Genomic DNA, 15244 nt, shown 5'->3' on the forward strand with positions numbered 1-15244 from the left:
AGCGTTCTAAACTAACAACATTTAGAAAATGTACAGACTGAATGCATTTCTTTCGTGATAAGTGCAATGCTTCTGTATGGAAAGCTTGCAGCTTATATGTAACTTCAATTTTCTTCAAAAGATATTATTTCCATTTTGTTCAGAAATGGTCTTTTATCAAATATTGCCTTTCAAATGCCAAAACATACATCTTTTGACTTCGAAATTGAAATGACCAAGAACTTTTAAATAACTTCAAAAAATGCTTCACACAAAAGCTTGCTCATGATTTTTCTCGAAATGGAATTGGATATACTCCAAGAAGATATATTTGGAAAATAATTCTGTATGAAACCGTCATAAAACTCGCAAATTCGCTGATTCCTAACTTTAAATATGGCGCAGCATAGCCAAATATGGCTCTTGCTCCAGAATCCACCACAAAACCTAACTTTAAATAAACGTTGAATTAGAATCGAAGGTGTTTTTTTAAACGAGCATTTGCAAAACCTAGTAAGTATCATCGAAACTCATTATTTTTTCATTCTTTTAAATCACCTTAATATTTCGTATTATTATTATAACTGTAAACATAAAAAAATATTCAATTAGTTACAAAAGCAGTAAACTTATTCACGAGGACTGCATATAAATACAAACTAAACTAAATTTACTTATTTGCTTGATGATACAGAGAATGCAATTGAATACATTTCACAGAACATTATTAGCATCAAATAAAAGAACCAATTAATTACGAAATTAAAGTTTAAAGATATATTTTCTTAGAAAATTTCATACAGCAAAAATAAAACCATCTGAGGACGTCTATACAAGTTACTGTGTGAAATTGATTCATAATATACTATAGTAAAATGATTATACAGAATTATTATTGTCTTAGAGATAGCTATACCAAGCTTTATATTCATTATAATTTATCCGCTTTTCTCAGGTAATAAAAATATATTTCAAAGCGTTATCGTTTATGGTGTCTTCCTGTGTAATTTGAAATATATGGAAGTCGTGGAATTTTTAAAAAATAATAAAATATATTTGTCTTTCATACACTACTCTTATAAATGTATATTAAATACAAAATGTTGTATTATTAGGGATCATTATTCTTATTCAAGACATAGTATTACCCACCGTTTCAAATTCTGGAGATATCTACAAGAAGTCCTTTTCACCTGGTGTCTTTTGCCGTAACCGAAACGCCCTCTTAGAGTCTGCGTGCGGAGTCCAAATTAAGAGAATTGTAATTGCTGGGCTGTTACTTCGGCCTTAACAACTCTTCTAGGAGTGGAGTTATATGCTGTAAAAGTGGCGAGAAGATTCGAAAAAGCGGCCTTTTCCTTCTCGAAATAGATCCCACTTCCTATTGCCGAATGGGAAATAAAGAGAAAAGCCCCCCACACAGATATATCATGCTCACTGCTCAATTTTAATTCTAGAACATTTGGTGAAGTTAATGGCTGCTAACTTGAGACAGATGGTTTTCAAATAAATTGCCTGGTTCATTGCCGAGCTCTTGTAATCATATTAGTCAGTAATAAAATAAATTTTTAACGCTATTATGATATGAATTAGCACGGTATTAAACCGATTAATAAAATGCCATACAATGAAAACTTTTGTTCTTCAAAGAAAAAAATATTAGTTGCTATGATGTTTATTAGAAAACAATCGAATTAGCTCGCTGTATTTAAGATTTTAATTCGGATATCTAAGCTTAAAAACATATTTATTACAGCGAAAATATCAAAAGTTAATATCTTTTTTGTTACTGTTTTTAACATTCCATCTGCTTTATCATGGCAAAAACATTAAAAGCGTTCACTTGGCTGACTCATGAAAATTTACATTTTGCCTTTATATAGCAATTTTGACTCTTTAAATTACCTATAAAATATTCTGTGACAGAATTCGAGGTGTATTCCCCAGTCTCACTGATTTTTTTTTCTTCATTTAGCTACTTTTCCCGAAAATCTTCTTTCTTTCGAGTCTATTGTTGTTCATGCTGCAATACCATCTAACTGGTAGAAGTGATCCCCCCCCCCGAAAGTTTCTTGCATGCTTTCCAATAAATGTTTTATGTCTTTTCCTCCGCATAAAATTGTACATCTTGAGCAAGGTCACGAATACTTTGCATGGTAATGGTGAACGACACTTACGATATATGATGTGAATCTAGCATTTTTACCATCAAAATTTGACACAAAACTGCGGTTGTAGTTACAAGATCACATGAATTGATTCAAGTCATTTGTTCATGAGTTATTGCGTTTACGCGCATGTGAAAGTACAGATCGACTGACGGTTCACCGTTTGACGGATTTGGTTCAAAATTTGATATAAACGCTATTTTGGATGCTAAATTTTGGTTCTCTAGTTACTTTTTGTGGTTATCAAATTACTCGAGCAGCCAAGTCAGACAGACTTACTGCAAATGGATTTTGTTCAAAATTCGACAGAGATTTACAAATTGGTCGTAATTCCATAAACCAAATTTCATCCGTCTCTCTCAAAGCGTTTTTGAGTTATCGTGTTCACAGACAAACATAAATGTGTCTGTACGTAATGTACAGAAATGTGTTCTGTACATCGGGAGGTCTGAAACGTGGACATTCGTCAAAATATCGAATTCAAATTTTGTCACGATTACAATACTTCCTCAGTATTTCGTATACGAGAAAGTAAAAACTGTTTTATCATTGAACCAGATCTTCTTGATCAGATGCATTAGTCAATAATTTATTTGACTAAATAACGTAAAAAAATGTATCTGAATAAACTGCCCTTACAACTACGTTAATTCGAATGCACAATAGTTTTTCTGAACCCTTCCAACGTGAAATTGTATGATTTAAATAGATTTTCGTCATATATGCATACTATAATTCCGATATATATTTTCTCCAATTATAAAAATATTATTTAACATGTTGACCTGTGAATTTTCTTGACTTCTTAATTAGATGACACATCCTATTCGGGACATTTATTGTTATTTTAAGTCCTACAGTAATATTAGGGATACTTGAGATATTGAAACGTTTTCGAATGATTTTTTCATTTTAAATTACTTTATATTTTTACATTGCATATTTAAAACTAAAAGTCCAATAATTTGATGCTCATATCAGATACATCATTGTGTACGAAGGGAATAATAGGAAGCATTCAAGAATAAAAAGTCTTATCACGATTTTCACCAAAACGAATTTCTTGATGACATATTTTTTATAGTTGCTTCCCTATTGATTTTTCGCGTTTCATTTTTAATGTACATTTTTTAACTAAGTTGCATGAAGGTAACATTAAAACAGCCATGTGACTAAATTTTTGGAATTTCATTTTCCACGTCCTTACTGATACATTTAAAGACCATTATTATCTTACATCAAAATATAAAGTCGATACTTTCAAATGCCTAATTTTTTAAATCATCATTTCCTTGCATGGTGATGTAGTTTTGTTTGTGTTTCTTTTGTTAATATATTCACAAAGAATATACTTTCTAGAAAGAATTGTTTAGTTCGCATCTAAACGATCTGATGGTTTCGAAGCAATTGCGGAGGATTTCCGAAACGCAAATTGCGGTTTTGTTACGTAATTCTTTATATTCTTCCCGAGTTTCACTGATGCAAACTTGATTAATGATTATGGGAATAACAGTTCGCATTTTATGATTTTAAGTTACATTTGATGAAGTGTAATCACCCGTAATTTGGGCGATAATTCATCTAAGTTTATCATCTTGTAAGGGTTTGAAGAGAAGAATCGTATTACTTATTTAATCAATCCTTTGAGGTAAGATTTATTTTTAAAAGAGTATGAAAAGAATGCTGATCGATTATTATCTCGCAAATCGATGACTATGTTTTATTGCGATAAATGGCAAAGGAAATTTTTAATGACTATGCTATATACAAATGAAATAAAAAGTTTAATTTCTAGAAAAATGTGACAAAATATAATTATCAAATTAATGAAATTAATAATTAAAATAATTAATAAAATTTCAATTTGAATTTAATATGAAATCAAATTAAGGTGTATATTCCACCAAGAATTCTAATAAACACTAAAATTTTATTATTAATTTATTTTGTTTAAATCTGTAGATCATTCATTGTCAAAAAGACAGTGTTTATATAAAACATTTTCATTATCTTTAAAATAGTAAAACATACATATAAATCTTCAATTAATCAACGTATGATCGCATACGGGGTAGCGCATATAAATGAACGGAGGGTGATTATATTTTCAAAATTAATAAAGCAACGTTACTAAAGGGTGAGCAGAGTTTAGTCAGAAATTCAAGTAAAGGGAACCATAAACGATATTATTAATTAGGTTATACCATAAACGATATTATTAATTAGGTTATACCATAAACGATATTATTTAATACTTTACATTCAATTTCTTGTATCATCATTGTTGAGTTCTGTTTTAAACTACTTGTCATACTGAACTTTTAACAGCCATAATTGAAAACAAACCATTTAAGATTTTTGACGATGCCAATTAGAATTATTTAACTTCTAAAGCTTTAAACGGTATCAGTTTAGAAATTTTTAATAATATGTACTACATGTTATACTTTATTTTGAAATACATTTAATAGAAAATTAGCGATTTTCCCTTTGCGGTACTACATAGTTAAAAAAAAAAAGTAAAATTTATTTATGAGAATATTATAAATTTATTTTAAATATTATTAATAAATATTATAAATAAATTCAACTTCGAATATAATTATTTTATAATCTATCTTATTTGTGTTACTAAAAGTCACTTCAGCAGTTTGAATATGATAATGAGACAGATATTCACATTTCATACATTCCAATTAACTTATCGACAGAATAAAAATCAGTCAAGAAATTAAAATTTCTTTAGCGGATCTTTTTTATATCATAAAACTTGCAATGTCAAATTTCATCTCAAAGTCGATTTTTTTTTTTTTTTTTTTTTTAAGTATTTGCACTCAATATCAATCTTTTTCGAAGTAGTGAAAAAAAATGGATATTTTCCCCTGTAATCTCTAAGATAGAATAGAATGAATTGTCTAACTTTGAAATGATATTTCATTATTCTGTCTTCAATATTCCTTCTTCTGTTCTTTTATCTCAACTTCTATGGAACCGCGTTTACTTGCCTCTACCACTTTATTTTAAAGTAAATGACTATTAACAAGAAGAAAAAAATGGACGAGAAAGCGTTAACAAAAAGGAAAGATTTCTAATTCAGAAAAAAGAATAAAAATTACTTATTTCACCGTAATTGTTTCTGGATTATGCATTGCTACATAAAATTATTGCCTTCTCAAGAAGAAAGATGAAAAGCTCGGAAAAATATCAGCCATATATATTAAAACAGAATTTATTCTAACTTAAATATATTAAAATATATTCCGCTCAGTGGGAGCGCACGAGCTGTCAAACAAAATCTTTCCAGCTTCCACTGAATTGATTTGGACGAGTCTTACCACGTGCCATAAGTCAATGCATTTCCAACCCAGAGTAAGTCGTTACATAACTGAAACTGAAGCCAAGGCACAGCTAAAACCGCCAAACAAGTAACTTGGAGAAGTAAATGAATCGGATTGCCCTATCTTATGCTTGTGACATTTCTTATCTTAAACAGCAAGAAAGAAACAAATTGAACGCTCTTTGTCGACGGAGGTCTCGGCCTATAATGGGAGGATTTTTTACTTTTTATCTTGAAAGGATCCAATCGTGACGTCTACGAGTACATTCGGAAAGGCTTAGTGCTTGTCCAACAGGAATAGTGCCAATGATTTTATCTTGAATAGGGATGGAAAGTAAGGTTAATACGTGTCCATCAACTCACTGGAGTGATAAGAAATTAAAGGCATTGCCCATTCGCAAAATATTCCCTTGCTTTGGGAATCTGAATGACAAAATGTATGCATCTCGATGACAAAAATAATCCTTGCAGAAGAACAAGATGTTGTTAAATTTAGATAGTAAAAACAAATATTAGGAGTGAAAATACTCCATTTTGAATATGAATTAATTAGATGGGAATAGATTTTCGAGAGACACATTTATCACAATTATATTTGTTTGATAGACCATTTTTCGGCCAAATTGCTTGTTTTCTTCTTGCTCAATAATTCGTTGAAACCGACAAATTTGACTGAAATATTTGCTACAATAATTTTACATAGATTATTTAGTTATTTATAATATAGTCCAAGACAATATGATTTGTATCCTTTAATTAAAATGAAAATATTATTAATTTACGAAATAAAATAATTAATAGTTGAATGATATTTGAAACTCTTATCGCTTTGTTTCATTTTTTTATATATAAGAATAGAATATTTCAATAGGAAAAATTCTTATATTTGATATTCCTTTTCTTCAAGAAAATTTGTCTTTTCAAGAGGTAAGCAAAAAAAAAAAAAAAAAAAAAGTAACATTTGAAATTTAAACGGGCGATTACAATGTAGGTAAATATTAATGCCATTTATAAATGTAAAATCATTTTTAAAAATGCAGCTAATTCAAACATTAATTTTCTCTAAAATATGCTAATAGAAAAGCGAAATAATTTTTTGAGAATGAACCATAATGTAAAATTATGAAAATTTGATAAATAGTTTAAAAATCATAACAAGCGAACCATTTTTGTACGTACATATAATAATTAAACATATAATTATTATAATATAAATTATTAAATATATTACACTTGTTATGTAATATACACAAAATTCAATATGGCATTTCATTGGATTTCTTATGTTACAATGCAGCATTAAAATCTTCATCATTATTATTATTATGTTGCAATCATTATTATTATATTACAATCTCTATTATTATCTGATAATATTTTATTAACGTTTTAGCCTATATATTCTCTTTAACAATTAAACAATAACTGGAGGTTCAAGGAAAGCATGGAATTGTTTTTCATGTCTTTGACATTGAAAGTTTAAAAATAAAACTCTACATTTTCAAGCAGCTACTCATAAAATAGAATAATTTCCTAATTATTTACCTGATTTGAACAAAATTTATCTTTACCGCATATCTAAAATGGCAAATAAAATTTAATTCCATAATGAACACAAAATATGCTAAATTCAGTAAGCACTAATAAAAAAAATCTTTTTTTATCTTAATAATATTGCCATAATTTTTGTCACGGTTGCAAAAGAAGTCCTTCTTCACATAAGGATAGCAAAAAATAATTTTTCAATGTCGCTTATGGAATAACGAAGATTACACTTTTCACTACAATATTTTATACAATTTTCCGACGCACGCGGCATTTTAAGATAATAATAGCTATAGTGCCATAATAACAATAATAATGAAAATACATCTTGATATGTTTGATAATTTAAGCGGACATAGAATACTGAAAGCAACAAAAAGGGAGTAACAGCAACAGTAAAAAAAAAATCAAGCACGCTTCGTGCGAACTTACCAATAATAGCGGAGGGAAAATGTAACCATTTGAAAACAAACTACACGCAATGTCTTAAGCTGATTCGAATAAAGTAATCAAGATAATCGTCCATTTTCAATTGTTTGTAGAGACTTGTTGAAATTGATTGATTGATTGATCTGTTACACATGAGAGAATTCTTTGATTACTTACTCACATTGAGCAACTACATCCAATGGTCAGTCAGTGACCTGTGGCTTGACAAAGGAGGACTACAAGTGCATATTATCCATCAACGATTTTCCAGCGACTAGCCACACAAGTAGCAATCAAATGTTTCTGATGAATATTTATTTATGAATATCTGCCTTTATTATTATAGAAAGTCTTTTCATGACACGTGCTAACCGACTTCGTTATTATAAAATTACTTGATTGTGGCTGGTATTTTCCCCATATTTTAAGAAAAAAATTTCTCTGTCACAATTCGAAGTTCCGCAAACTCTTAATTCATCGAGTAAAACTCATTTTCAGAAATTCAGATTCAACCATATCCTGATGTTTAAACATTTAATACAGTAAAAATTATACAGTATATTTAATACAATAAAAAAAGTTTTCATTGGTGCTGTGTATAATACAGCTAATTCTTTTTATTTTCATCTGGTTAGATAGCCTGAAATTTGTTTGAAAATATTAGTAATGAGAATATGTTTTTGTATTGCGTAGCACAGCCATTCACTCCTATCTCACAAAGAGTAATAATCATTGCAACGACGTAAAGCCATTTTTGGAAATAAAAATATTCTATTTTCTGTCAATATCTGAAACTAACTCAATAGCTAGAAATTTCTATAGAAAGCGGTGCAGTTAAGATTTACATAAAGTGATTCACGTAGAAATAAATGGAAAAAATATTGATTGGATTCATTTTCAGATTTATTAAATAGATTCGAGAGTTGATGAGCGAATAATTAAATTAAGAAAAGTTTCTTATATAATTTGTTTCATAACATTTATTTGAAATTGCATTTTTTTATATGTAAAATACCCTAGATGTTTACGTTAATGCTTAATATCTTATAAAATGGAATAATGTAGATTTCCAAATTTAGCATTTTATTTAATTCATACATCTACATTTAACTGAAGTTCTCAGGTTTTCCTCGCCATATCTGACACATTATATGTTTGGTAATCATAACCGGTAAATTCGAATTTCATGAAAATTTTCATTTTCTGTATTCCTAGATGGACCAATTTGGTTCTTAAATTATTTTTCACTTAGTTCAAATAATATTTGAATTGAGTACTGAATATTTTTTTCCTTACAGTTCCCCGTCCAGCCCATTTACATTCCACATTGTCCGTGTTGGGAGATTCACTCCAGTCCACGGAAGGTGGCATAGCGCCGGAACTCACCGAGCACCGCCCCAATACCATTTCAAATACTATGGGCATATCAGACAAAATCGAACGCCAGGAGTGTATCAGCGAGGCCGCCCGCACCCTCAACCTCATGGAAGCCCACCAGAAGGAACAGCAACAGCAGATTCACAATCCTCACCATCCTCATCATAAGTTGTCTGTCATGCGACTTGTTGGAGACAAATCTCCCAGACCTGCTTCAAGTCCTGAGCAAGTCAAGCCTCGCCAACAGGAAGCAGTTGCTGAAGACTTGTCTGTGTCCGCGACAACTGACGAGGTGGACAGTGCCGATGAAAACATCAGCGTGGCTGATGAAGATGGTGAAAACAACAAATGTTCTGCTTCTGCTGAATCTATGCTGGAAGGGGATGATTTTCCAAAGAGGAAACAAAGGCGTTACAGAACAACATTTACTAGTTATCAGTTAGATGAACTGGAGAAAGCATTCGCTAGGACACATTATCCTGATGTTTTTACAAGGTAAGTTAAACAATTTTTAATTGATGTTCTGATATACTAGTTCTAATTTTGAATACTCTTAAAACACTCTTTGATGTATTTTGCATTTACTATTAAAATTCATGTTAAGGTTAGTCACACTCAAGCTTCTGAAATGGAAATTTAATTAGTTTGTAATCCTGTTTAAACATAAATACAGTGTAACTAGAAATGTTTTTGAAGAATTTTGGCATCGCAGAGGCGACACGATAAAAATATCATATAAAATATAGAATATAAAAGAGCATCAAACTAAAAAAACATCTCAGTTCTCTTTTCATCATTCGTTTGTGATACCATGGAAAATTGCAGTAAAATACATTTTAAAAAGTAAAATTTCTGGGGAAAAAATTTGTTACAAAAAGGATTGTTATTTTTCTTCAGTATTTTATCATCCTATTCTTGTTAAGATTAAAAGAATAAAAATTAAGAATAAATTTTCTCCACCTGGTAGTACCATTAAAAATGGACAATTATCCTTTTCCTTTCGCCACCCATCAGAATTTTTATTTGTTTCGTAAGTTCACATTTAAGTGCTATCGTCATTATATTTTCTTGTGCTATGTAGCAAATATTTTTCATTGTAGAGCTAAATGTATATTTATTAATACATTTTTGCAAGTGCATGCTTTTAATAAATAACTTGACAAAAACGTACATTTCACTGTTACGTATACAGATTTTTATTCTGAGTTCAAAGTTGTATCAAAAACATGAACCTATATGACTGCTTTAAATATATAATAATAAGAGAGCTTATTTAAATTACAAAATACGACTTTCAACTTATTATGTTTAGTTAAAATAGCAAGAAAATTTCCTTTCTTCTTTGTTGATGGCAATTCACTGAATATTCAGACTGGAGTGTCCTTTTCATGGAGATCGTCAAATAATGACACTTTTCACACATCGCCTTGATTTCTGTCGTCCGATTAGACAAGATACCACTGTTTTCAAAAAGAAAAACGTATTTTAAGTTCTTGTAAAGATTTTTTTCTTCCGCCTTTTCGATGACGTGATATGATGAATAGGAAGTCAAGAACTACGCTAGGATCTGATGTGACAAGAAATGTTAGGGACCACCCAGTGGTGGAGGTCCCATCATTAGAGGGACCCCCTGTAGCCTAGAGGAACGGGGCCCACCTCCTCGTAGCTCATGCTACCGAGCTGATCAGTTTATACCTATCAGTGGTGGAATACGAATCTCTAGGGTGGGAAGGCTAAGGGATATTTTAGATATTGCAATCTGACGGAGTCACAATGCTTTTTGTTAACATACGAATTAATCAGTTACCTAATTTATTAACATACGATCAAACTTTCTTACGAATAATATAATTATCATTTTTTATAATGAGATAAAAAGGAATATAGTGATTTGCAATGCTAAAGTAATAGTAGTTGTAATTTTGTATTGATTTATTTTGACTGAGATATTAAACGTCATTGGAAGAATAAATTGCGAGTTTTAAAGTGGATTTTGTGGCATTTTAAATTTAAATAAACATCCGATTGTAAACTGGAATTAATAAATAACATTTTTATGACCAAAAATGGAACATTCGTAAATATGCAGAATACTTATTTAATTAATCAGTTCTTTGTTTTTGTATAAACAAAATAAACAAACATAAATAACAAAACGAAACTCTTTCGCTGCTGTCATCTACAACGAATATTCATTTGAATACTTTTATTTTCTAATATAAATCGTAACTCAAGAATTTTTAATGATGACTCCACTTGCTTTAAGTCTGAAAGATGCGTTGTTTTAATGCTTGCAATATTAATTAGATGTTGCTTTTTCCTACATCATTAAATCTCTACCAATTTTAAGTGTTACATTAATCACTTAAAATACAAATTTAAGCAAAATATTCAATGCATTATTGGTTTACATGTCATAGAAAATAAACATGATTCCTGTAGGGTTTTAATAAATGGATCAGCCACCACAAAGAAAATACACATGCTATTTTTTTCTTCTTATTTCTTATCAGCATTTAAAACATTCTAAGATAGCATCACATGAAGATGATTGCGCAGTAATTAGATTTTATGCCCAAAATTCTCTGTTTTCGTAAAAGAAAAAAAAATTAAATAGATGCATTTTATAACAATAATTTATGTATTAAAGTTTCGATGAGCAGATTTTGATCCTAATTTGTTACTGATGTTGCGATATTGTAAATTTATAATGATCCAAATATAATTGTGGAAGTTTATCGCTATTTACACAAAGTAAAAATAAAAATTCTCAATCCTGTTCAGGAATATTTTTTGCTGGTCTATTGTGAATTAGAATAGTAATAATGAGGGTTTTGAACAACCCATTCATTAGTAAATGATGCTACTGTTAGTATTAATTTTCATGTGGATACCGAAACTAAAATAATGCTAATTCCATATAAGGAAATAAAACTGGACTATTAATTTTAAGAATATCGTTAGAAATAAAATGCTTTTCTAATTTTAGATTACCATAAAAGCGACAGCTATTATAATGATTTTTATCAACCACAACTTTATCTGATAATACGGTGAATATTTTTTTAAAATTATCCTAATATATTTAAAAAATATATATATTATAAATAATTTTATATAGCATATAATATATGAAGTATAAAAGTATATAATATATAAAATTAAAAGTATATTTTATATAATATATAATAGTATTCAACCGATATATTTGTATAGAAATCAGTTTAAGTAAAAGAGATGTGACATGTAATAAAATCTATATTTATTACGAAATGTTTTTAGTTTTATTCTTTAATATTGAGAAGTGTAAAAAATGCATTGCACGGCATTCGTTGATGATGCAATCGCTTGTTGCTTCTGTGCGTTGTCAACTTGATTTACTAGATTACGAACTAGAAAAAGATTGAAATTATTTGAAATTAATTATTAATTAAATCACGAGGGAAGTATTTAAGTGAAATGGATTATTTACGTATCGGTACATCTTTTCTCACTTATGTGTTATTGAATAACAATTTAATTATTGAAAAAGAAAACATTTATTTTTCTTCTCTTCCATGAATTAATTAAGCAAATGACATAACAATAAAAAACACCAAGAACGTTGTTACGATTTATGCGACTTCCTACCACGTAAGTGGATATTAAATTGTGTCATAATCAAGCAGTCTTAAAATATTCAAAATATAAAAAATAACTGTCATAAAGATGATGCTTAGATAAAACAAGGAAAAGGTCATGAAGAAGGGAATTACTTATTCATTTCGTAAATGGCCGGAGTTTATGCCTTGGGTAATTAAGTCAATATCACCAGCTACCAATTTGAGGTAAATATTGAAACACCTTTACTGAAATCCAGAAACTATAAAATACAGACAACTTTATAGTCTTTGGTTTGATGTCAGGCTAATTTCAACTTAGCGAATTAAAGAAAGGAAGTGCTACTTGTGAGTTCAGCTTTTGCTATTTTGTTATCTTATTTCTTCAGCATATTTAGAAAAAAAATTATGGCATATATATAAAAATGCCAAGTTCTAGATACCGAAGGACTGCGAATAGAAAAACAGCATCCGCTGCGTGGATCCTTTCTGGAATTTTCTTGAGGAGTCAAGTTATTAATAAGTTATGCTAGTTCGGATCTAGAATGTTCCGGATTTTTCCCCATACATATGCATTAAGCATTCATGGGGCGATGTTCATGAAATTTATCAAATGTAGATACAGTAGACAAAGTACAATGTTGATATGAAAACACAGAAACAGAGAGATGGAGAATTTGGAAATAAGTTATTAAATCATTGAATTTACAAATTTTAATGAAAATCAGAGGGAAGGAGTTAATAGTGAATTGGTTATAAATTAAAGATTTAATTAACTGATTGGCGTCTGTCCAAATTTTCGAAACTTCAAGTTTTTAATAATTTGGTGAGGGAAAATATAGAATATTTATCTGAAGCGGGTTATTTTTGTTGTTGTTGTTGTTGAAACAACATTTATTTACATATTCATTAAAGCAATGTTCCTTTGAAATGATTCTATAATTCCTCTCATCTTACTCGATAATTTCATCAATGATAAATTTCAGAGATGATTAAAAATAAAATTCTTATCCCTTAATTGTAAAAATTCATATTTTATTGCATGACACTTTTCTATATGTATAAGAAAACACTCTTATCCAATCTTCTATTCTTCTAATTTTATTAATAACGAACAGAAGTGTTAGTCTATCTTTTAATATACTCACATTTTACGGAACGTTTCATGTTAATTACATAGTAATGTTTAAAGAAACACATAAATTGAGTTTTGATAGTTGATTTTTAGTAAAAATCAGGAAACAAAGCTAAAATATATCTATTTCCATTAAGTAATGGTAACCAAAATTGGAATTAAGGCGACGAATTAGGTTTCCGGGCCATATATCAAAATTCATTTGTTATTGATGCATTTTTAGATATCGCAATCACACGCTCACGAATAGGCAGACTGACAGAGAATCAACCTGTTGATAGATTTAGTCAAAATTTTTATACAGAATTACAATACTAGTAGCAGTATTGTAGCATACCAAATATCACCAGTCTAGTTATATTTTCGAATTATCTAACTTGCTTACCTGCTCACAGACGGAACTTCCCACTGACAAACATAGTTCAAAATTTAATTAAAATCTACATACTAAATTCGATTCGTCTATCTCGCTCCATTTTTAAGCCATCGTGTTCAAAGATAGACAGATTCATAAATAGAAGAGCAAGATTCTAAAAATGGTATTTTCAGATTCAAGGAGGTCTAAAACTCAAAGATTGATCAAAATCTGTGTGTCATTTTTTAATGCAGTTTTAATATCTTGTATATTTCCTACGAGAGAAAGTAAAAAGATAACAGACTTTCCATGAATCGATCCTAAATTTCAAACGATACAATAAGTAGATATCCCCCGTTCACAACGTTCCGATCGGGCGATTCTTTCCAGCTAATTACCGGTTCCACTCATCAAGTGTTCAGAGAGCAGGCCTCTTGTGTCAAAGAGGCAGAACCTCTAGTCCTGATGAGAACACGCGATTTTTCCATTTGTCCGATTTTTTAGTCAAACGATCTTTAACTTGGGAGGGTAGGGTCAGTTTTTCAATAACAGCATTTTTGCACATTTTATTTATTTTTTGTCATGCCTCGTGTCTTCAAGATGATAGAGTCATGTAACAAATGCTTAAAATAATATCCAACGAATCCAACTCCCCAAAACAACAAGAATTGCACTGTCTTTATGAAAGCTGTTTCTTGCAAAAATGACAGCGCAGTAAATTAAGGATTTTATATGACGATAATTGAAAATCAGCTGAAAATATGAGGATTCGTTTCTCTTCCGATGTAGAATGAATTCTGAAAAATTCTTTAATTTTTCATTGCAACATCATTCCAAAATGAACGGGTTAAAGATGGTAGGCAAACATTTATTAATTTATTTGATTCTTTCCCTCATATCCAAGTTAAAAGTAAGCATTTTTCAAATCTGAAAAAAGGCTGAGCTACAAGTGTTAATGCTTCGATATATACTATAAAATAACCAATAAAAATTTTCAAATTGTAATTTTTTTTAATGTCGTGATTCGAAATTTTTTTATTCTAAGTTTGTAGATGAACTAGCTGGAAACCTTCAGAAATCAAGGAAAATGTGTTATATAAATAAATGTTGCTTCTTGTAGAAAATTTTCTAAATAAATTTTAAAAAATATATTCTCTGAAAAATGGCTATTTCTTAGCCATTTTTCAGAAAGTAATTCTCCATTTTTTCTTGAGCAATTCAATTTGAGTGAGAAATTGTTAATGTATGTAGCTGTTAATCTTATGAAAATAACACTAACCTGCCTTTCTTATCTATTATAAGTTGAAAGGAGAGAAAATG

At 29.6% G+C, this 15244-nt stretch overlaps 1 protein-coding gene across 5 annotated transcripts in view; it reads left to right on the forward strand.

Moving 5' to 3' along the window:
* LOC129960839 (homeobox protein aristaless-like) overlaps window positions 1-15244 on the forward strand; it is a 221835-nt gene that overhangs the window by 156067 nt on the left and 50524 nt on the right. For all 5 annotated transcript variants that reach the window (XM_056074509.1, XM_056074510.1, XM_056074513.1 and 2 more), the window contains exon 2: window positions 8757-9330. In XM_056074509.1, coding sequence (XP_055930484.1) covers window positions 8757-9330 — 574 coding nt within the window. The remainder of the gene's footprint in view (window positions 1-8756; window positions 9331-15244) is intronic.

Source organism: Argiope bruennichi, chromosome X2 (assembly GCF_947563725.1).
Source record: "Argiope bruennichi chromosome X2, qqArgBrue1.1, whole genome shotgun sequence".
In the NCBI taxonomy this organism is placed as follows: Eukaryota; Metazoa; Arthropoda; class Arachnida; order Araneae; family Araneidae; genus Argiope; species Argiope bruennichi.